This window comes from Amaranthus tricolor, chromosome 9 (assembly GCF_026212465.1).
Source record: "Amaranthus tricolor cultivar Red isolate AtriRed21 chromosome 9, ASM2621246v1, whole genome shotgun sequence".
NCBI classification, from domain to species: Eukaryota; Viridiplantae; Streptophyta; class Magnoliopsida; order Caryophyllales; family Amaranthaceae; genus Amaranthus; species Amaranthus tricolor.
The window spans coordinates 11,330,902-11,353,224 of NC_080055.1; the positions used below are offsets into that span (position 1 = coordinate 11,330,902).

Below are 22,323 nucleotides of genomic sequence, written 5' to 3' on the forward strand. Positions count from 1 at the left end.
TCATGTGATTTTCCCACCAATTTGCTACCAATTTGCAACCAATATCATGACTTCCTCACCCCAATAGATATTAGAACACTTATTATAAGGTTCATTTCAAATCTAAAAATACCATGAATATATACTAAAACCTATTAAACTAACCCTACAAAGTAATAAATTTTCATTGAAGCATTTCATCAAACACTTTATATGCATACAAACCAAATCCTAAAATTCAACTACAAATGTGTAAAATGTAAGCTTAGATCATGAAAACAAGAGAATGTAACAAACAATTAACGCATTTATAACTTCAATTGAAAACAATAATGAACAAAAAAACAATTTGCATATTGAAAAAAAATTAGGGTTTTACTCATACCTTAAATGAAGATGAAAATGAACTAGTACACAAGGAGAAGATGGGAATGTAGTTGATTAGTTTAGTTGAATGAAAGAAATTGTAAATTTGAAGTAAATGAGAGTGAAGAAATTATTTTTTTTAAGCTAAAACACCGGCATCAAGAAGCAAGAAGCAAGAAGCAAAGAGGATAATGGAATGAAGAACCAGGCTCGACACTCTGTTTTGTACTGCTACAAAACCGCCACTTCAAGTGGCGGTTTACTCAATATAATTTTTTTTTTAAAAAAATTAAAAATTAACAAACCGCCATTTCATCTTGCGATTTACTTCAGTTCCCTAAACAAAACCGCTATCTCATGTAGCGGTTATATTAAAAAAAATTTCCTCAAAGCTATCCTATATGAACGATAATGTGGGAATTAGTTTTTAATCTCAAGCAAAATGGGAATTAGTTTATAAAATTGCATTACTCTAGGAAATGAATCTCAAATTGTTGTTGTATGCAATTAGTAAAAAACTCTTTTGTCCAAAGAGAAACCGTAAAACTGAAACAAGGAGCATACGGCAGTGCAAGATCCACTCTCAGGCATCACACATTCTACTCTTCGTCGATCTTATTGCTTCAAGTCAGTTAAACTTTTTTGATATTGGGGTCTTAAATCAATTTCCATTTAGCCGATGCTTGATTTGATTGTCGGTTGTTTAATTCAATTTTTTTACCCATGTGATTGATCATTACATTGATGGTTTGATTTGATTCATGCTTTGATTTGATTCGATAGTATTTTGCTGTGTAGGTTAATTTCAAGTATTTAATGATGAAGTTTGTGTCAATTTCGCTGTCATCCTTTACCTCTGTTTGTAATTTGTTGCGTTGAAGTGGTTTTTAAAGTAGGGTTTTTGATAGATTCATACCATTAGGTTAAGGAATTTAAATTAATTTTTTTGTGCTGTTTATCTTAGGATTTGCTTAAGGATTTATTTTTGTTTTTTCTAATGTGATGTCATAATTTTGGGGTTTGGGGGAAATGGGATAAATATAACTCTAACAGGATATATGGGAATTGGCATCAATGGTTATAATGAAAATGTGTTTATTGTCAATATTCATAAACTGTGTTATCTCATTCCCATGGTATTGAATCTGTAATCCACAAACATGCGTTTTCTTCTTAATTTTCTTTCAACACCTAATAACACCTTCCAAGTTCCAAGTGGTAATGGACACAAATGAATCTTGCGGAGAAAATAAATGATTGAAGTAAGGAAAGTATGATCATAAACTTTTCAAGTAATTTTCTTATCTAAATTACATTAAATTTGCATTGACAATCCCACCATTTAATCATAATAACAAGCTGTCAGTGCCTTACGTGCATTGGCAGTAGAAACTGAGGATGTAATTGTTGGTATTCGAGAATGCATCATTTGAGAGGGTATGAAATGGAGGCAGGTCTTAACTGGGGCATCTTATATGAACTTGAGCTAGTTCTTGTTTATTTAAGCTCAGGTTGATAAAGTTATGGGTTTAAGTAGATTGGTTGCATACATATTTCAGTGAATGGGTAGATGATTTTGGAAGGGGAGACAAAGGAACCAATTTTAGGGTTATTTGTTATCCATTAAAGTTTCATTATGGATTCATGCTTTTATTCAGATTGTTTTTGTTACTGGCATTTAATAATTCATCATGTGTGAAATCTAAATAGCTTATGAGCTTGTAAAAATTAAAATAAATCAAGTCTTTACCCCAGAACCAATATGAGCTTGAGCATGCTTATCTTAGCACAGGTTTGGTAAAGTCAGGTGTTCAAGTAGTTTGGTTGTATTCATAATCTAGTGATCAGAGATGATTGAGGGGAGAAGAAGAAGAAAACGTTTTTGAAGTTATTATTGTCTTTCCTTTAATTTGATTTTATATGTCGGTTTCTAAGAGCCTAAGAGCATTTACTCATTTCTTATGTCGAGTTTAGGTTAGTCTGGAATTTCTTTCTGTTCCCTTTTTTTTTTTTTTTTTTTTTTTTTTGTTTCAGTGTTAATGCAGACACAATTGTATTGTATTTATAATGCTGTGCTTTCTTTTGGTGATTATGGGGGGCCTATGAATTTATAATAGTTTTAGCTCATGTCAATAAAATTGGTTGCTTCATAGGTAAATGGTGGATCAGGAAGGGGCAACCAATGGGTCGGTAGAAACAACAGCAGAAGATAATTTAAAGTTGGTTAAACAACTAGCTGAGATGAATTCGGATGAATGTCACCCCAAGGAGAATGGGGTTTTTGATCCTTATGATTCTTGCCCTAACAGTACTCATGATCAGCTTGTCCAGATGATTATCGAGCTGAAGTTTCAAAACGAATATTTTAAATCTCAGATCAAGGACCTTCAAATGCAATATATAGGCACAGAATCAACTGGATCTTCCCAACAATATCAAAAACCTGAACTGGATAATATATCATTAGGTGATGTGAAGGCTTTGCAGGAAAAGATAGAGTTGTTGAATAGAGAATTACTAGAAGAAAAGCAAACATGTAATGCTGCAGAAGTGGCCCTGAGCCACCTGAGAGAATCATATTCTGAGGCAGATGCTAGAGCCCAAGTGCTCTCAGCTAAACTTGCTGAAGGTCAGTTATTGAGTTCTGATTTTTTTTAAGAAACTCATGCAGTACTAGGTGATCTTGAATGTTAACTTCCTTACATGTTCTTTTTCATGAGTCATTAGATTTTTAGCCAGAGTACAAGATGCAGTGACAGGTTTTCGTAGTATGGAAACTTTAAAGTCTGATCTGGACAATGACCATCTGATATGGGGACTAATCTATATTATAATGTTAAAGATTTTTTTTCCTTTTTGCAGCTCAACAAAAGATGGAGAAGGAAATCAAAGAACGTGATGATAAATATTCGGAGCTTGATTCCAAGTTTAGCAGGCTTCATAAAAGGGCAAAACAGCGTATTCAAGATGTTCAAAAGGTAAATTTCAATATCTTTCTCCTTCCCTCCTTTAATAGGTCGTTTTTATGTTTTGGGGCGTTAAATTTAATAGGCCCTTCTTTGTATTTAGCAATAAATTAGTCGTACTTTATATAGAATTTGTTGCATGTAATTACGATTAAATGCTTTATCTAACTAAATGTATCTATTTAAAGAGGATGTGATGGTTAAAGGGAGTTACTTTTATGTAAAGATGGCAAGGATTGAGAAAAAGGTTCCAAAAGTACCTGTGAATCTTGAAAACCCCCCAAAACCGAAAGACTTCTAATGAACTTGTTATTTTGTATTCTCTCCGTTCCTTGAAGTTGTTCCCACAAGGAATATTTAGGGGATTTAAAAAATAGAACCTTTAGATAGTCGATATATTATTTTATTGAATAATAAATTTAATGGAGGAAAAGTGGGAACCATAAGCATTAAAAAATATTAAAATAAAGTTAGTGGAAATCAGATGGGAACCACAACTATTAAAAGAATGTTGGTATGAATAACAAAGATCAAATGTCAGGATTGATTAAAGAAGAAAGCAAAAACGAGAAAATGAGGGAAACGTTGAATTTCGAGTATCCAGCTTACTCCAATCAGCCTTAAGCTTTTTGTATTAATTACTTGCATGATTACACGCTTATGCACTACCTTATTTATAATATATAAGCTACTTGCCAGCTCATACGTAGCGTATGGTTTCATTCCTCCTACCCACTGCCTAATTCTGTAATGGCCTCATTATGCTTGCTAATAGAATTATTCCTTCCAAGTGACACCTCAGCATTAGTAACATTCTTTTTGCCTCTCCTCTAGTATGTGATTATGTTAGGCTTGGGCTGCTTAGCAATAGTGAATGGCGTAGCAATACCCCTCGTCAGAAACAACACCTTGTCCTCAAGGTGGAAGTCTGGGTACAAGGCATTCATGAGTGTAGCTTCTTCCCATGTAGAATCAGAATCCGGAAGTTTGTCCCACAGAACCAAAACTTCCAATTTTCCTGCTGAGTTGTACCTCCATTTAAGCAGTGCCTTCGGTGTAGCTCTCATTTCTAAGTCATCAATGAGCTGATGGGGCAACTCAAGTGGCGAGTGGCTACCACAAGATTGCTTCAATTGAGACACATGGAAAACCGGATGAATGCGGCTGTAATCTGGAAGTTGTAGCTCATAGGCTAAGGAACCAATCCTACAAAGCACCTTATACGACCCATAAAACCTTGGTGCCAATTTCTCATTGTTTCTGTGTACAAGGGACTTTTGTCTGTAGGGCTGGAGCTTCACATAGACCATTTCGCCAGGGGAGAAGGAGACATTTCGCTTTTTCTTATCTGCTTGGGATTTCATGAGCTGTTGTGCCCTGAGGAGTTAGAACTTAAGTTCATCAAGCATGGCATCCTTCTCAATCAACATAGCCTCCAGGCTTCCAACTGCGGTGTTGCCCATACTCATTCGATAGATGTGAGGAGGTGCCCTCCCATATAAGGCTTGAAAAGGGGAAAGCTTAGTGGCTGAATGGGTGGCTGTGTTATAACTATATTTTGCCCAGTGTAACCAATTCATCCACTGTTTGGGTTTGCCATAAATGAAGCACCTTAAATAGGTCTCCAAAGTCTTGTTGACCACTTCGGACTAACCATCGGTTTGCGGGTGGTACGCTGTGCTCCTTTTTAACCAAGTCCCTTGTAGCTTGAATAATTCTCTCCAAAACAAACTCATGAATATTTTATCACGATCCGATATGATGGACGTTGGGAAGCCGTGAACTCTGACTATTTCTTTGACAAATGTTGCTGCCACTATGATGGCTGTGAATGGGTGTTTAAAACTTATGAAATGGGCATATTTAGTGAGCCTATCCACGACAACGAGGACTGTATCCTTCCCTTGTGATCTCGGGAAACCTTCTACGAAATCCATGGTTACGTGTTCCCATACCAAGTTTGGTATTGGAATCGGTTGTAGCAACCCTGCTGGACTCAAGGTCGAGGTTTTTTGTGTTTGGCATACCCCACAACTCTTCACATAATCCACTATTTGTTTCCTCATCCCTTCCCAAAACCATTCCGCCGCAATCCTGGAATATGTTTTGTGCTTTCCCATATGTCCTCCTATTGGGGAGTCGTGGTACTCGTGTAACAAATCAGAAATGAGTGGTGAAGTTTTTGGTAGGACATACCTTCCCTTGTATCTAAGCTGAGAATGCTCAATTGTGAACCCCTTCAACACCTCTTCCCCTGCTTCTAGTCTTTTTAGTATCGAGCCCAACACTGCATCATGTCTGACCGAGTTATCTAAGGCCTCCCAATCAATGTTGTGTGAAGTACACAAGGCTGTCAAGATGACCTCCCTTTCTGTTTTGCGAGATAAGGTGTCAGCAGCCTTGTTTGAAACCCCTGGATTGTATATGATTTCAAAGTCGAACCCCTTAATCTTCATGAGCCATTTTTGATACTCTATCCCGACTTCCCGTTGGCATAGAAGTAACTTCAAACTACTTTGATCTGTTTTGACGATAAATTCCTTTCGAGCAAGTAATGTCTCCATTTGAGAATCGCAAAAACGATTGCCATCAACTGCTTCTCATAGATTGGCTTTAGACATGCCCGACTACCCAAGGTTTTACTAAAGTAAGCAATTGGGTGTGATTCTTGAGTCAAGATCGCTTCTACTCCTTTTGATGCCTCTGTTTCAATGACGAATGGTTTCGAAAAATCAGGTAAGGCCAAAACGGGAGCCTCTGTCATCGCCTTCTTCAACCTCTCAAAGGCTACTATTGCTTCTTCATTCCACCCCCATGCGTCTTTCTTAAGCTGCTCAGTTAATGGTTTTGCAATCATGGCATAGCCTTTGATAAGTTTTCGATAGTACCCAGTTAACCCCAAGAATGCTCTCAGCTCCTTCATACTCCTCGGTATTGCCATGATAACATAGCTGAGACTTTTCCCATATCCATGGATACTCCTTCACCGGAAATTACGTGCCCCAAATAGGCTACGGTGTTAACTTCTATCTCACATTTGCCCTTGTTAACAAACAATTGATTTTCCTTGAGGACAGTCAACACTATCCCTAAATGCTCAATGTGCTCACCTTCATGTTTGCTATAGATCAAAATATCGTCGAAGAAAACCAACATGAACCTCCGTAGGTAAGGTCGGAAAACCTGGTTCATTAATGACTGGAATGTGGCTGGTGCGTTCGTCAAACCGAAGGGCATTACCATGAATTTGTAATGTCCTTCATGGGTGCGGAAGGCTGTTTTGGCTATATCACTCTCCTTTATCCGAATCTGATAATACCTTGATTTCAAATCCAGTTTAGTGAAGACACGGTCCCCTTTTAACTCGTCTAGCAACTCCTCAATCATTGGAATCAGAAATTTATCCGGAACAGTAACCTTATTCAAGGCTCTATAATTGATGCAGAACCTCCATGAGCCGTCCTTTTTCTTAACTAGTAAGACCGGGCTGGAGAAAGGACTCGTGGAGGGCCGGATAATGTGGGAGTCCAACATATCCCTCACCATTCTTTCTATTTCGTCCTTTTGAATCTGCGGATAATGATAGGGGCGAACGCTAACTGGATTGGTGCCATCCTTTAAATTGATGGCGTGATTCTTCTCCCAATTTGGAGGCAGTTCCTCGGAGTTCACCAAACACCTCCTTGAAAGCCGCCACTATGGGTTGGAAGGCTTTTGGAATCTCCACTGGCTGGTTCCCTGACTTTTCTACTTGATTGATTTCCACTAACATACCCTGATCCTCCTTGCACCAAGTTCTCCTTATTGCCTTCAAGGTCGCTATCGATCGTTCCAATGAGGGGTCGCCCTTCAATGTACATTCCACGCCTTCCCAGTGGAATTTCATCATTTGCTTCTTCCAGCTGGTTACTACCTCTCCTAATTTTTCTAGCCATTGCATCCCTAGAATGATGTCGGAATTTTCCAATCCCAGTATTAAATAATCCTCCACTATCTCAATCCGTTGTACTGTCATCAGTAATTTTTGGCATTTTCCCTTACCATAAATTTTTTCCCCATTTCCCAACGTTACTCCATATCGATCCCCTTTCGTTGACTCGAGCTGAAGTCGATTTACGGCTGTCACCGAAATGAAATTGTTAGTAGCGCCGGAATCAATCATCACTATTACTTCCTGACCATTGATATCCCCCTTCATTCTCATGGTTTGAGGGTGAGATATACCCACCACAGTGCTTAACGATATTTCCGCCATAGCCAATGGTGTCTCCTCTTCAGCCCCTCCTTCTTCCTCTTCCACGTCGTCATCTAGCTCTCCTGGGCCAAAAATCACATTTAATTCCCATCGGTTTTTGCAAATGTGATTATGAGACCACTTGTCGTCACAAGTAAAATAGAGCCCTTTAGCTCTCTTCTCCAGCATGTCTCGATGAGTTAACTTCATCTGCCCCCGGTTTGAATTGGTAGTCACGGGTAGATATTGGGTATTTGGGTGACGTAGATTCTTGGGAACAGTGGGATGATATTGATTTTTTTGGGTTTGCTGAAAGTGAGATGGGTTTTTAGAGGGAAAAAGCAAGTGTACGGGGTGGGACCTGGGGTTGGACACGTGTCGGCTGAGTGGGGTGGGGTTTTTTTGGGTATTGTGGTAATTTGTGGGTTTAGGGTTTTGTTTTAAATCAATTTTTATAGCCAAGGACATTGCATGGTAAGATTCACTGGTTCAAAAAGTCTCAACTCCCTCCTCACGTTTTCTTCCAAGCCCTTGAAGTACGTCCCCATCAGGAATTTCTCAGGTATTTCTCCCAATGGATTTGCCTTTTCCACGAACTCCAAGTTGTATTCTTCCACTAAATTGGTTTGTCCCACCATCATCCATTGCTCATGCAAAGTACCCTCTTCATCCGGTCGAAATCGCCTCAACACCAAGCCCTTTAATTTCTCCCACCGTTTAATGGGCCTGCGCTGGTGCTCCCAATGAAACCATTGAAGAGCCACACCTTCCAAACTAATGACGGCGGACTCCACCTTCTCCTTCTCACTCAAACTATAAAAAGTAAAGTATCGCTCCGCTTGCAAAATCCATCCATCCGGGTCTTCGCCATAAAAAACGGGTAAGTCAAGTTTTCTACTCCTCCAGTTTCCCCTTCCTTCATCATTGTTCATGTGTTGGGACTCGGGTTCTCCTTCGAATAATGAAAATTCGAGTGGAGTATTGTTTTGTGTGGGTGTATTTTGTTGGTTCTGGATTAAGGGGTTAATGAGGTCTGGGTTAGTGAGCTTGTCACTCAATATTTGGATGGTTTGGCTTAGATTTGACATTTCGGTGGCAAGGGTACCATGGTTTTAGGTGATGTTGTTGACTTGGGAGTATAGGTTTTGGGTGGTTAGATTTAACTCTGAACGGAGTCGGTCCATCTCAGAGTTAATCAAGTGTGGTATTGCCCGTAGTTTGCCTTCCAAACGATCAATACGTTGTGAATTGTTCACCATTGTTGCTCTGATACCAGGTTTGGTATGAATAACAAAGATCAAATGTCAGGATTAATTAAAGAAGAAAGAAAAAACGAGAAAATGAGGGAAATGCTGAATTTTGAGTATCCAGCTTACTCCAATCAGCCTTAAGCATTTTTTATTAATTACTTGCATGATTACACCCTTTTGCACTACCTTATTTATAATATATTAAGCTACTGGCCAGCTCATACATAGCATACGGTTTCATTCTCCCTACCCACTTCCTAATTCTGTTATGGCCTCATTATGCTTGTTAACAGAATTATTCCTTCCAAGTGACACCTCAGCATTAGTAACATTCTTTTTGCCTCTCCTCTGATATGTGATTATGTTGGGCTTGGGCTGCTTAGCAATAGTGAATGGCGTAGCAAATGTTTAAATAAAGTTAGTGTGAAACATGTCGGGATCATAAGCAATACAAAAATGTTTAAATGAAATTAGTGGAAACATTAATAAATTATTAAAATGAGGATAACCAAGGTTAAATATGTCCAAAATTTGTGATATAACTAGAAAGTTTTTTAAGGTGACTAACAAATAAACGATCCAATTTGGTAAATAGGAACAACTGTAAGGAACATAGGGACTATTATTTAGAATCACGCGGGGTTTTTAGGAATATAATTGGTGCTTTTTCTCAATGTTTAGAGTTATTATAGCTTGCAATGTAATGGATCTTATAGTGCAATCAACCGCTACTCACAGTTAATAGACAATAAAGTAGACCATCTAAGTGTGGTAACAACAACTACAATGCCGGAGCTGAAATTCCAAAAGATTAGGGTCGACTACATGAACCAATATATCAGTTTCCATAATCGTCCATATGGATTCTTCTTCATTCATTTGGATTTTCTACCATCTTAATTTGTAAGTCTAGATCCTCCATATCCTTTTCTACTCATGTTCTCTAAGTCATCTTCAAACTTCCTCGCCGTTTTTTTAAGCCTTCTGAGCTTCAATTTTCATCTAATCCTCAATATTTGTAACCCGTAAACCCTTTCTTATATCTTCGTTTCAAATTCTATCTCTTAAGGTATGCCCACTCATCCATCAAAGTATTCCCATGTCTGCTATTCCCATCTTTCTACTATGATCCTTTCTAAAAGCCCAACATTCTGGTTCATATAGTAGCGTTGATCTAACTACCGTTCGATAAAACTTACCCTTTAACTTAAAGGGCACGCCTCAATCACATACTATTTTAGTTGCCGCTCTCGTTTGTGCTTAAGTTACACTTCATGTATTCTATCTTGTTTCGGCTTACCTTGTGACTCCAACTCCTGTCTCCATCGTTCCAACTTAGCAATTACCCCTCCATAGTCTCATCTACCAAAACTAAGCCATCATCAAACAACATGCACTAAGGAACATCTCTAAGTGTGACGAGTGAGCAATGTTATAATTTGTTTTGTTTGTTTTGGACTCGTTCACGAAAGTATCAAAGGTGTTTAACGATTATAAAAGCAAGATTCTTAAGTTGCAACGTGCTTGGTATTTTGAGAATTCCAAGATAAAATCTATAGCCGAAGGCCGATGACACTTGAAACAACAAATGAGCTCAAGAACTGTAGATTTAGTAAAATACTCTATTTAGCTCTGTGGTAGTTGATAATTATTAATTTACAAGTCTACTACTGTAGCACTTATCTATCTTGGATTAAACTTCATTAGTATCTTCATTGAGATGCAACAGAAAAAATAAAATTTCAAAGGAAAAATTATGCTGAATAATCCAACCTATTGCCCATTGTTTGCTAATAATCCTACCTTTTGAAAATTTTTAAATAATCCATCCTTTACGTACCTTTAGTTGCGAATGTACCGTTGCAAAGAACCGATTACAACCGGTAAATTTCTTATCCTTTTAACTTATTCAAACAATACCTTTTATTTTCTAATTAAAATATCTCTTTGACCTTTATGAAATCTCCATCTACCTCTTCCTCTTCAATTTGGACACGAATAAAAATTCTCACCAGCCCAGGAACCTTTCTTTGCCCTTTGCAACTTTGCTTCGAAACCATGCTCAAATTTCACATAATTTCTGGAAATTGAACCAACACTTTGAAAAGAAGAGGATTTTGGAGTTCATACCTTTTAAAATTACTAAGATTTTTTCACTAAATTAAAGATGTGAACGTTTTTTTTCTCTCTCCAAAATTTGGGGTTGAATATGGTGTTACTACATGGAAGCAAGCTTATAAAGAAGGAGGACGATGACCTATTGAATGTAACGACTATTAGTAACCTGGAGTAGCCGGTTTGTTTTTTAAGATCCATTCGCAACAAAATGAAAGCAAAGGTTGGATTATTTAAAAATTTTCTAAAGGTGGGATTATTCACGGGTAATGGGCAATAGATTGGATTATTTAGGACAATTTTTCCAATTCAAATAATGAAAACTCATGAATTTGTATTATTCATGCGTGCAAAAGCCCTCAATTGCAGATCTAGGCTGTTTTAATTTTGATCGTCCTCTGTATGATGGGGCTTGCCTGCTGGCCAGACATCATGACACACAATTTCTGTATTTGTTACGAAAGATTTGGATTGTTGGAGATCAAACCCACTTTCTAGAAATATTGATCATGCCTAACTTTTGGAGTTTGTTGGAACAAAAAGCTAAAAACTCTTTCATCGATTATAAGGGTGATGTAAGACATGAAACCTTTATTACTGGTTGAATCCCTTAAGTTTCTTTCAATCTTCATGAAAGGATCATAGTATATGTTTCTATTCCCTTAAAAATTGCTTATCTTGGGATAAGTAGCCTTCTTTTGCGTACAGATCTATTGAAATTAATAGTCTACTTGGTACACTAATAGTTGTTAAACTTATGTTCTTTAGCTACCTTAGATCTCTATTTTGAATTGATCCATGATCCATCAAATCAGAATTGTGAAAATGCTCTATGTTTGTAAAATTGATAATTTCAGGAAAAGGATGATTTAGAGGCACAGTTCCGTGATGCGAATGAAAAAGCAGAGCGAGCTTCATCCCAACTTTCAGCACTACAGCTAGAGCTAGAGCGTTCAAGGAAACAAGCAAATGAAGCATTGAAAGCTATGGATGCAGAGAGGCAACAATTAAGAAGTGTGAATAATAAGTAAGATGCGGGTTTTTTCACATTACTTTATCATCCAATTCAGAGATGTATTGTATGAATTTGACCCATCAAATCTTATTTGTAAAATATTAATTTTTTTCTATTGCCATTAGTTATTTGCATGCCATTGTTTTTGTTAGAAGTGCACTGATCAACCTAGCTAGTAAAGCCTTTAGGGATGCTGTTCTGTTTAAAGCTTGGGATTGTAGTCAACATAGTCAATTTTGGCTCTCTTTATACTAATTATTTTTTTAAGGAAATAAATTGGAATACTTTATGTAAAATCCTCAAGGCTTTGACTTCTTTTCTACGGATCTCATTTAAGTACAAGGTGTACTTCAACAGGATATTTCTTACTTAAGTTTATAAGTTTCCTTGTTTTGTCTTCTTGTGGTCAAGTTGAAGGTAATGAAGCATACATTTGGATCTCTGCAAATCCCATAAGGATACTTGGAGAGTTAGGGTTCTATTAGAACACTTAATTGTCTGTCATGTACATTGTATTATATGTGCTTGTATGTTGTTCAAAACCTTCCCTAAAATGCAGGCTTCGAGATAACATTGAAGAACTTCGTCATTCATTGGAACCTAAGGAACATGCTCTTGAGGCACTGCAACAATCACTTTTGGAGAAGGAACAGGTATATAATTAATTTAGCAATTATGCGAGGCTGAACATATCTCTGCTCTACTTTTAAAGAATAAGGTTTTATATTGAACAACTTATGCGTATGCACTGTTATATTGAATGTGAGTCATCTTCAAACTTCAAGTGTTAGCTAGATCATATGCAAATTCATTTCCTGTTGTTCTGTTGTAGGTCCATGATTTCATTAATTTGTGTACATGCATCTAAATCTAAATTTTATACGAGTAAGTTATAGTGCAAAAATCTTGTATGTGTTCGCGGTTACTGTAACGGTGGCAAAGCTACTTTTGCGGTCAATACAAATGATTTTGTGGTTTTTGCGACTTACATTTCTGTCGTGATAACCTCAAATACCTTTACAATGTGGTCGTGATAACCTTAAAGACCTTTACAATGCAGTAGCAATGGGGTGATGTGGCCGATCTTTTGCACTATGATATAAGTATGCATTTGCCACCATATATTATTCCTCAAAACACAACTTAATGGCAAATGAAGTAGGCTTTTCATTTTTTGGCAGAAATTCTACTAGTATGATGCCCTTTTAATTGAACTTTTCTTTTATATTATTAACCTTGTGTCTTTCGGAACACCGCTTAAACATGATTTTTTTTCCTTTGACGAGCTTGAACAGTTAAATGGTCTTTGTAGCCTTTTCCATCTTGAGATGAAGGCTAATCAGGAAAAGAAAGGGAGAGTAGGAAATGTTGTCGGTGTTATTGCTTGATGCTAAATTACCTGTCTAAAGTCTACATGTACTTTTCCTGGTTAAAATTAGCTGCCATATTATTCTGGGGTCCATAGAAGTACCGTGATCAATGAGCTCATGCAAATTGTAAAAAAGTGGAGCCTTGTAATGACGTGGATTTTGATTTGGTGATGTGGTTGTGGATTCAGTGGACGAAAAAGTGAGATTATTATGCTGTTCTAACTTCTTACTTCTTAGTGCAATGACCAATTATTTTTTGCAAATTTAAGTGTATATTCAAGCCTTGGGAATCATATTGGTATTCAGCTACATAGTACCTTGTAATTTGTCTTTTTTCTACTCTCAAGTTGACATTTCTTCAGTGTGCATCCTTGTTTTGATCAGCAAGGCTGGAAATCATTTGAATAATAATCAAGTTTTTATTTTTATTCTACTCTTGTAGATGTTGGATAATATGAGAGGGTTATTACAAGCCACTGAGGAAAAACGACAAGCTTCTGTGGCTGAGATCACTTCCAAACATCAAAAGGTGAGTCTAGATTCTAGAATGGAATGGTTTGACTAAATGATTTGACTTTGGTTCATCTTGTGTCCCTTTAAATTCCTTAGTTCCATTGCTACTTATCTTTTTATTTTATTGCGACTCAAAATTTTGTCTTTGATCTGATTCTATTTAGCATGTAGAAAGTCTGGAAATGCAACTTGCTGAAGCAGTGTCTGAGTCAAATAAGGCAGCAGAAACTGTCTCTTCTTTACAGGTAAAAATTATGTTTGATTGTTTCCTTCTGCACAGAAGATCTCCTTATTATCTTTCTTGTTGCATTGCTCTTATGTTAAATTCAGAAGGATTACAAATGTGCTAGGCATTTCATAGAGTAAGGGTTCAAGGAATGAAACAATACATGTCAGTTTTTAACTTGCCATGCTGCTGTTTTATGAGTTTTTAGAACTGTTTGTATGAATTGATATTGGTCAAAGACTGACTTGGGCGAATTAGCCATTTAGAGAACACTCTGCACCCATTGCGGTGCTTTACAGAACACTGAGGCAAAGCAAGCTTCTGCAATGTGGGAACTGCACTACAATTACAATTATATTCATGATTTAATTTGAACCCTTTTGAAAGAAGGGAGACCCGCTTTGTGCTATTTACTTGTCCCTTATGTGACTTCTGGTTTACTGCCCCGAGTGAATAGTTATAGTGAAGGTACCTTTAGTGCAAGGATCACATACAGCTTTTAAACACAATATGCATGATATATCAGTAATAAAGTTGCTTCCGCAAATACCCTTTTGAGTTTAAGCCACTGATGTGAGACAGATAACATTTATATTTATCAACTGGAACTGGAAACCTGTACTTTTATGCTATTTTAACCATTTACATAATGCAAAAGGTTTTCACTGTCTTTATGTGTGCGTGTGTGACCGTTTACACAAAAAGCATTTCATCGTGTTTGTGAATTAAGTTGTTAGTTTGATAGAAGTTACACAAGCTACTTCTGGATTCTCAGCTATCTACTTTAGAGAATTCACCTTGGACTGAATTGTCTAGCATTAACCTTTTGCAGGTATTAGTTGCTGAAAAGGAGTCAAAAATTGCTGAAATGGATGCTGCTAAATCTGGCGAGTCTGCTAGACTGAAAGCTGCCATTGAGTCTCTTAAAGGAGACTTTGTCCATCAGAAGCAAGAACATGTATGCATTTCTGTTAATGTTTTCCATTTCATGAATGCTCGTAGGACCAAGATCAGTTGATGACTAGAATTTTAAGAAATTTAGCCTGTTTAAAGATAGTGTTTCTTTTCTTTTGTCTTTATTTTAATCCTTGAAAGTATGTCTTGAATGGAGATAACATGTTATTGGCTGTTTACAAATGACAACACATCATGATGATGATAGGTTCTTCTTTTTGATGTATCGTGCTCTGTAATTTGTGAGCATTGTGGTGGTTGTTGATGCATTAGGCTTGCTTCCTGTTGCTACTACTTTCATCTTACGTTAGTAAAAGTAATCTATGTCAGTCATTACGCATTTTAACACTCTTTGGAAATAGACTTGGATAACGGAAATTTAAAAGTTGTCATCAAGTATGAGATTTTACTGGATGTCAGAAACCAAATTTTCTTCTTATCCTAATATGTATCATTGGTATTTTCTTTCTTCAATTGTTGTATTCTTAAGCTGTATGCCTATAATGTCACATACAGCGATTGATTTTTGTATTTTTAATGCTTAATTGTAACTTTTACAATCTGGGATGATATTTTTTCCTAGAATTTTTGGAAATTTCTTAGATATCCCATTTTTTCATCTTTCCTTCAAGCTTTGTAAGTAATTTCACTGCATCCCCTGTTTGGTTTTCAAAATGATTTAGGAGAAAGAAAGAGAAAGCTGGGAAGCAACCTGCAAAGTCTTCAAAGCAAAACTAGAGACTGCTGAGAGCAGTCGCGTACGGGCCGAAATAGAAGCTGCTAAAATCAGGAGTAAATTTCATTAAGTGTACACTTGATATATATTGACACCTCCTTTGAATTTGAAGCAAAGCTTGAGTTCATGTTTTTTCATTATGTGAAGGTCAGCTTGAATTGCAGCTGTCTGAACAAGCTCAATTAATCAATGATAAAGATTCTGAATTAGCAGCTTCCAGGGAACAGGTAACGACAGTGGACTTACAAAAGTGTGGTGGCATGTTTTGTCAGGGTCATTTCTGTAGATATTTCATGCAACCGATTTTAATGTTACTTATTTTCAATGGGCGAATTTTGTATTGTGTGGTTTATTCCAACTAAGGTACAGCCTTTTCCTGTGGTTCATGATTCATAAGGTGTATCATCAGCTCAGGTCTCCTTCCTTTTTTTTTTTTGCATTTTATAAATATTTTTAATTTGCAGTGAAGATGTTTGTCTAGAATTGAAGGTGTATATAAATTTCTAGAAATTTGGACCACAGAAATGGTTTGCAGTGTTCTCTGGGCAGCACATTTGACTAGACATGGTTACTTGCACTGTTCCTTTTCCCTGTCATTGCTTATCTGTTTTTCATCTCAGCTGCTGGATTCTTTGTTCTAAATTCTACTGTACAACAGTACAATGCCTCATGTCATTGCTGCCTGGTTCATTATCTTGTTCTTTTACTGATAATTTTGCACTTGGTTTGTTTTCTTAAATTTGACTGACCCGATGCTTTTACATTGTAAATTTGATGCTGCAATCTGTCAAACTTTGTTTTATCATGTCTATGTAGATCAGTCGACTAGCAGCTGAATTTTCTTCGTACAAACTCCGTGCACACTCCCTCCTTCAGAAGAAGGACGCAGATCTAGCAGCAGCGAAAGACTCTGAACAAATCAAAGCTCTAGAAGAAGCATTAAAAGTACCAAGTTTCTTTTATTTCCGGTTTTCACGTTACTTAAATTTCTTGCATTTCTTCCTTGAGTTTGTAAAGAATATTTGATGGTAAAGTTCAGTAGATATTTCCTACAAATAAGGTGCATTGGATGTTAATTGTATGTGAAAATCATAAATATCTTCTTGTAACATTTTTGATACTTTATCTTCTAGGAGGCCGAGAATGAAATTTCATTGGTATCTATAGAGAGGGATAAGGCTGTCAATGAGCTTCAAGCTGCTTTAGCTAATTATGACAAAGAACTTTCAGCAAGGTACTCACGCCTCTTTTTTTGGTTGTTATCATAAGGGATTATAGTGATGGAAATTGTTCCTGTGTTTGTCTCTGCTCTAAAGTTCGTAAGCCTGAAATATGAATCTTTAGTTAAAAGTGAGAGTGTATGTTTTAAGGCCTTATTGATGTTAACTGTTAAGTATGGTTACATCAAAATCAAATAAAGTTTAAATTATCCAAAATTATACAAACTTTCTTGTAAAGCATTTGGGATTTCTCGCAAGCTTTTGATGTCCAGATTAGGGTTACTCAACTCGTCTAGTTAATCTCTTGATTGAAGCTCTAACTGGAGCAGCTCGCTAGTGTCCTATTCACAGAATGTTCCTTTCATAAAAATGTATCCTTTTCTTTTTTTTCTACTGTAAATTTCCCGACGTAGCTGGGTACAATATCAAATACCGAAGATATCCTACTAATTCAGCACCGAATGACCAATATTAGGGTCCTGCTCTTGGGATCTTTCTATTACACTTTGTTTGGATTGAGGGATTTGAAGGGAAAGTAAGGGGAGGGATTTGATTGGAGGGATATACTTTTCTTTGTCTAGATACTAGTTCTAGAGGGGAGGAATGTGGAATGAAGGGTTTGAAGGGATTAAGCCCCTTAATTTTGTTATTAACTAAATCTCTCCCAATGTGGAAAGATTTGGAAGGAAATTACTATTTCTATTCATCTCCCTTCTTTCTCCTCCTATACAAACAATGGATACTTTCCTATTATTTCCTCCCTTTTCAGTCCGTTGCCTGCCCTTTTTTTCCTTTCCCTTCTAAATTTCTATCCCAACAAAGCATCATAGTTATCTGAAGAGCTAAAAATGAAGATCTAGGATAGAAGATCACCTGTTCAGTATCTTCTCTGGTCTGTGCTTGGTGAGAAAATACATGAATGGATAGTAGTAAATTCGTTATCATAGACTACAGAAAAATTGTTAAAACAGTTTGTTGATCCCCCCTTTGTTCATTCTCATGGAGCAAAATATAAAGTTTTTTGGTTGGGAATTGTATTAGAAAGCTCATTAAATCATATGCATTTCTTATCTATGTGAAGTTGGGGAGCTATCAAGGGCCATTGGAAAAAGTAACAACCTCTTGATTGATCTGACTTTTCCAAAACCCAACCTAGTTGAAAGCCACTTATTGGCTTTTGATTGATCTTTGATAGCAAAAATTATAGCGACTTCACATAAATATGAATGCACATAATTAATGAACTTTTTTACTATAGTCTGTTCCGACACCAAAATATTAAAGATCTTTGGCTCTATCGAAATCTCCAATATTTAAAATCTAAAGTATTGAACCGTAAGCTGGACTCAGAGACAACACCAATATTTTAATTTTACAATGTGCGTTTATTTCCATGTGTCTATGTTTCAGAGATGCTGCTCTTAGGAATTCTGATCAGAAAATAAAGAACTTAGAAGCAAAGCTTGATTCTCATACTGTAAAATACCAATCAGAAAAAGATGCTTTGGAACTGAAACTGCGGGATTTAGAAGAAATGTGGCACGGTAAGCTTTAACAACTGCCTATCTATAATTTTTTATCCACAATTAGCTAATTAAGGATGTAAAATTTGTTTTGGTGTGAATTGTTGTGGTAAGATTATGATCAACAATAACATTGCAGGGAAGTATGAAGCTTTGAAAGCTGAAAAAGAGGCATCTGTTGCGCCAGATATGCAGACAGAAATAGAAGAACTCAAATTGCAATGTAGTAAATTGAAAGTACATTTTCTGCTGTTAGTCTTGCCATTGGATGCTGGATCATATACTTCACTGGCTAATGAAACACTTTGCTGCAGGAAGAGCATGATTCGTTTCATGATCTTGCTGACAGAATGCTTGAAGATAAGGACAAAGAGATTTCAAGGCTTTTGTACGACAACAATAAACTTCAACGCGCTTTAGACTCAGAACTCAAAGTATGTTCTGTTGATTTGACCAGCTTGCCCTCAGTTTTTGCTTGGTTTCAAATTTTAAGCTCTTGGTTTATTTACTCTTTTTCTAGGGAGGTGATGATGATACTCGTAGCAGAGGTATGTAATGTTCTCTACTTGTGGGATGATAAATGTTTATTGTGATGACTTATACTTCCTATATTTTAAGTGGAGTTCAACAGCACTTCTTTTTTGTTTGTGAAACATATCCACTAGCCTCACAAAAACAAGATACCTCAAGCACTTCTACTGCAGAACAGCAGATTCTGGTATGGTATTTTCTATTCTTTCTCTCTCAAATACAGATGATAGTTTTTCGCCTTTATGTCGTACTGCATATGCATATTTTAGTCAATTTTTGATATCCTCATAATACGATCTGATTTTTGGAGCTGATTAAGATTGCATTTATCTGTGTGCTTTTGTTAATGTGCTAAATCTGTCATCATCTGTTTACTGATTATGTTTATGCGCTAATTCTCTGATTTAATTGTCAAGATGTTGGCTAGGCAGCAAGCCCAGAGAGAAGAAGAGTTAGCTCAGTCACAGCGGCACATATTAGCACTTCAAGTGGGTATAGTTCCATTGTGAGAAGCAGTAAGTTTTGTTTTACCACATTTTCTAACTCTATTTCTCAATACTCAGGAGGAACTTGAGGAGCTTGAGCGTGAAAATCGGCTCCACAATCAACAGGTAAGTGTTGGGCATAAAATTTGGTGATTAATTGATGCTGGTGCATTTTTTTGGGGCTGCTGTTTGAATTTTGAAGAGCTAAAAAGAACATAAAAATTTGCAATATCTTTTGTTACATTTTTGATGCTTTAAATAGACTAGACTTCTGTTGTTGCATAGTGCTTCATACTGATAGATAGATTATGAATTTATGATCTTCAAACCTCCATTTGAAATATTTATTTTGGCATTTAACTTAAGAGTGTCTTGGATAACTTTATTACTTCTACACATGGGGATATGTGCAATAAATGCTTCTAAACATCCGTTTACTTGTGCTAGAATAGGGAGTCAAGGATAGCGATGAGTAACAGAAGGTTGTTGTTGGGGTAATTAGCGGAAAAAGAAATAATTAGTTGCAAAATGCGTGGAAGTATCTATTGGAAGGAATATAAATAGCGGAGATTAGGTTTTGGTATTTTGTAACAAGAATTGGAAAATCACAGGCTTAAAAGTACAGGCTCAAATCGAAATTGTAGAAGGGTTTTTATACTTTCCCTTTTTTATGTTTTTTTTGAGTTTCACGAGGATGGAGTTGTTAAGATTGTAATCCATATTGAATCGAATCTTTGCTATTGTTGTTACATCCTAAACTAAACGATTTGCCGTTTTTGTGTGGTGATCTGTTTCTTTGATCTTTTTGATGTGTTAATTGGGAACCTTTTTCTACCTGGCTTAAGTAGCTGATATTTCATCTGATGAAATACTAGACCATTATTTTTGATGTCAAAGTGTTTGTCCTAATAAACATGTGTGCAGGTTAGCATGTTAAAGGAAGAACTCCGAAGCATGGATAGATCACGGAAGAGGGAAGGGGTGGATATGACCTACCTAAAGAATGTTGTCTTGAAGCTTCTTGAAACTGGTACCTGCATTAGATTGTTGTGCACAAATTTACATTTGTGGCTTTTTAAAGCTTCGATAAAAACTCAAGCCTACGTGGTTAATATTGTGGGAATTAAAAATTTTATTGGTGGATTTTTGAACACAAATGAACATTATTTTGGGAAAGATATTTGCAATTATGGGATCTTCAGTGATTCTTTTCTGTATCAAAATAATTTTATTACATGTTTCTTGCTCAGGTGAGGTGGAGGCTTTACTGCCAGTAATCGCAATGCTTCTACAATTCAGTCCCGATGAGGTGATAATAGTAAATTCCTATTATTATAATTATTCCCTGTTATTTTAACATGTATTAGATATTACTATTTATTTTTCTTTTTGAAAGTTTTATTTATAATATAAGCATAAGATGTAAGAAGTGCACCTAAGTCTTATGATTAATCAGATTCCATAATCAAGCTTCACTTGGTTTTCAACTTGCAAAAGTCTCTTTTTCCTCTTTCCCCTGTATTTTGTGATTTTTTTATTCTTGTTGAAAGGACATTTATCAATGATGTCATGGAGAGTTATATTCTAGGGTTATGGTCTTTGCTTTGAAAGTTCAAGACCGAAATTACCCAAGACAGAGGTGCTCGGAAGAGCTCGCCTAAGCAAATGGGCAAACAGCAGGCAGAGGTGGAGAAGGGAGTGTGCTTGATGAACATACAGAGTGCTCTGGCAAGTAATCATATGCTTGGGTGAGCATGCTGCTTCCTGGGCGAGCAAAGCGGCTTTGTTGAGTGCACTTCTAGAGGGATCAGCTGCTTGGACAGCAGCGGGCAAGCATTTACGCGTGATGTTTAGTTTTCTGTGTAAATCTTGCGCGTAACTTGTATTGTTTTGAGGTGTTGATCCTTTTGGCCTTGGGGGGGCTTTAAAGAGGGCCTTAAAGGTAAAGAAGTGTGAGAATCTCCAAGAGAAATTGCAAGCATGAGAACCACCAAAGAGGGGGAGTAATCTTCAAGTAAGATTACTTCATTGAAGAAGCTTGAGCGTAGCTCATATGAGAATGAGATCATGTCAATATGTAATGCTAACTGACTGAGTGACTGCCTCAAGTATGTCTAGAGCTCGTTTCAAAGGGTTTTGAGAAAACCATAAAGAAATTGAGAACAATTGGGTGTTTAAGAGTTTGTATTTAAGTTGTGCTCGATTATTGAATCACAAAGAAATACAAATCTTTTGTAGGTTGAGGATTATGTCAAAGATATTCATTAAATTTGTATTTTGTTATTTCATTGTAGTTCTTGCCTGTTTTCCCTTCCAAACACTAATCTTTTCTCATCTGTATTTCACAACACTTTCGTTCGACAACTTTAGAGATGTCCATGCTTGGCTTTGCTTTGCTTATATTCTTGATCACTTAATCATTCTGTTATGTTGCATATAGGTCCAGAAGTGTCAGCAAGTCTACCGCAGTTACGCTGATGCATCTGCTAGCTCGGAAAATGAGGCATCCAGTCGCTCGCTTTTCTCAAGATTCTCATTTGTCTGAGTTGTAAGCGAATACACAATCAAGTGAAGTTTCTGCCTGAGAAGATTGTGGAATCAATGAAGTAAAATGTCATGCTGCAAATTTTTGTATTTTTTATTTAATTTTTGATGTATATCTTCCATCTGTAAAATACCAAAATCATTTTTTTACTGTTCTTTTCCGAAAAATACCCGTATAGATCACCAGGACATTAAATATAGAGTTTACATCATTAGAGTATAATCTTGTATTTGTTTCAATTTCTACCTTATGCTTTACGCAATTCAATGTGAGAAGTTTATGCTACGAAGTAGTA

At 36.5% G+C, this 22,323-nt stretch overlaps 1 protein-coding gene across 1 annotated transcript; it reads left to right on the forward strand.

Moving 5' to 3' along the window:
• Positions 1–814: 814 nt before the first annotated feature.
• LOC130824320 (protein GRIP) lies at positions 815–22,323 on the forward strand. Its single transcript, XM_057689259.1, has 22 exons — positions 815–972; positions 2,499–2,974; positions 3,208–3,323; positions 11,768–11,937; positions 12,485–12,578; positions 13,738–13,824; positions 13,973–14,053; positions 14,867–14,992; positions 15,672–15,780; positions 15,872–15,951; positions 16,541–16,669; positions 16,858–16,958; positions 18,355–18,488; positions 18,607–18,704; positions 18,782–18,901; positions 18,988–19,015; positions 19,133–19,185; positions 19,415–19,486; positions 19,562–19,609; positions 20,408–20,513; positions 20,734–20,792; positions 21,924–22,323. The coding sequence occupies exons 2-22, from the start codon at positions 2,503–2,505 to the stop codon at positions 22,026–22,028; spliced, it is 2,388 nt and encodes a 795-aa protein (XP_057545242.1). The 5' UTR covers positions 815–972; positions 2,499–2,502; the 3' UTR covers positions 22,029–22,323.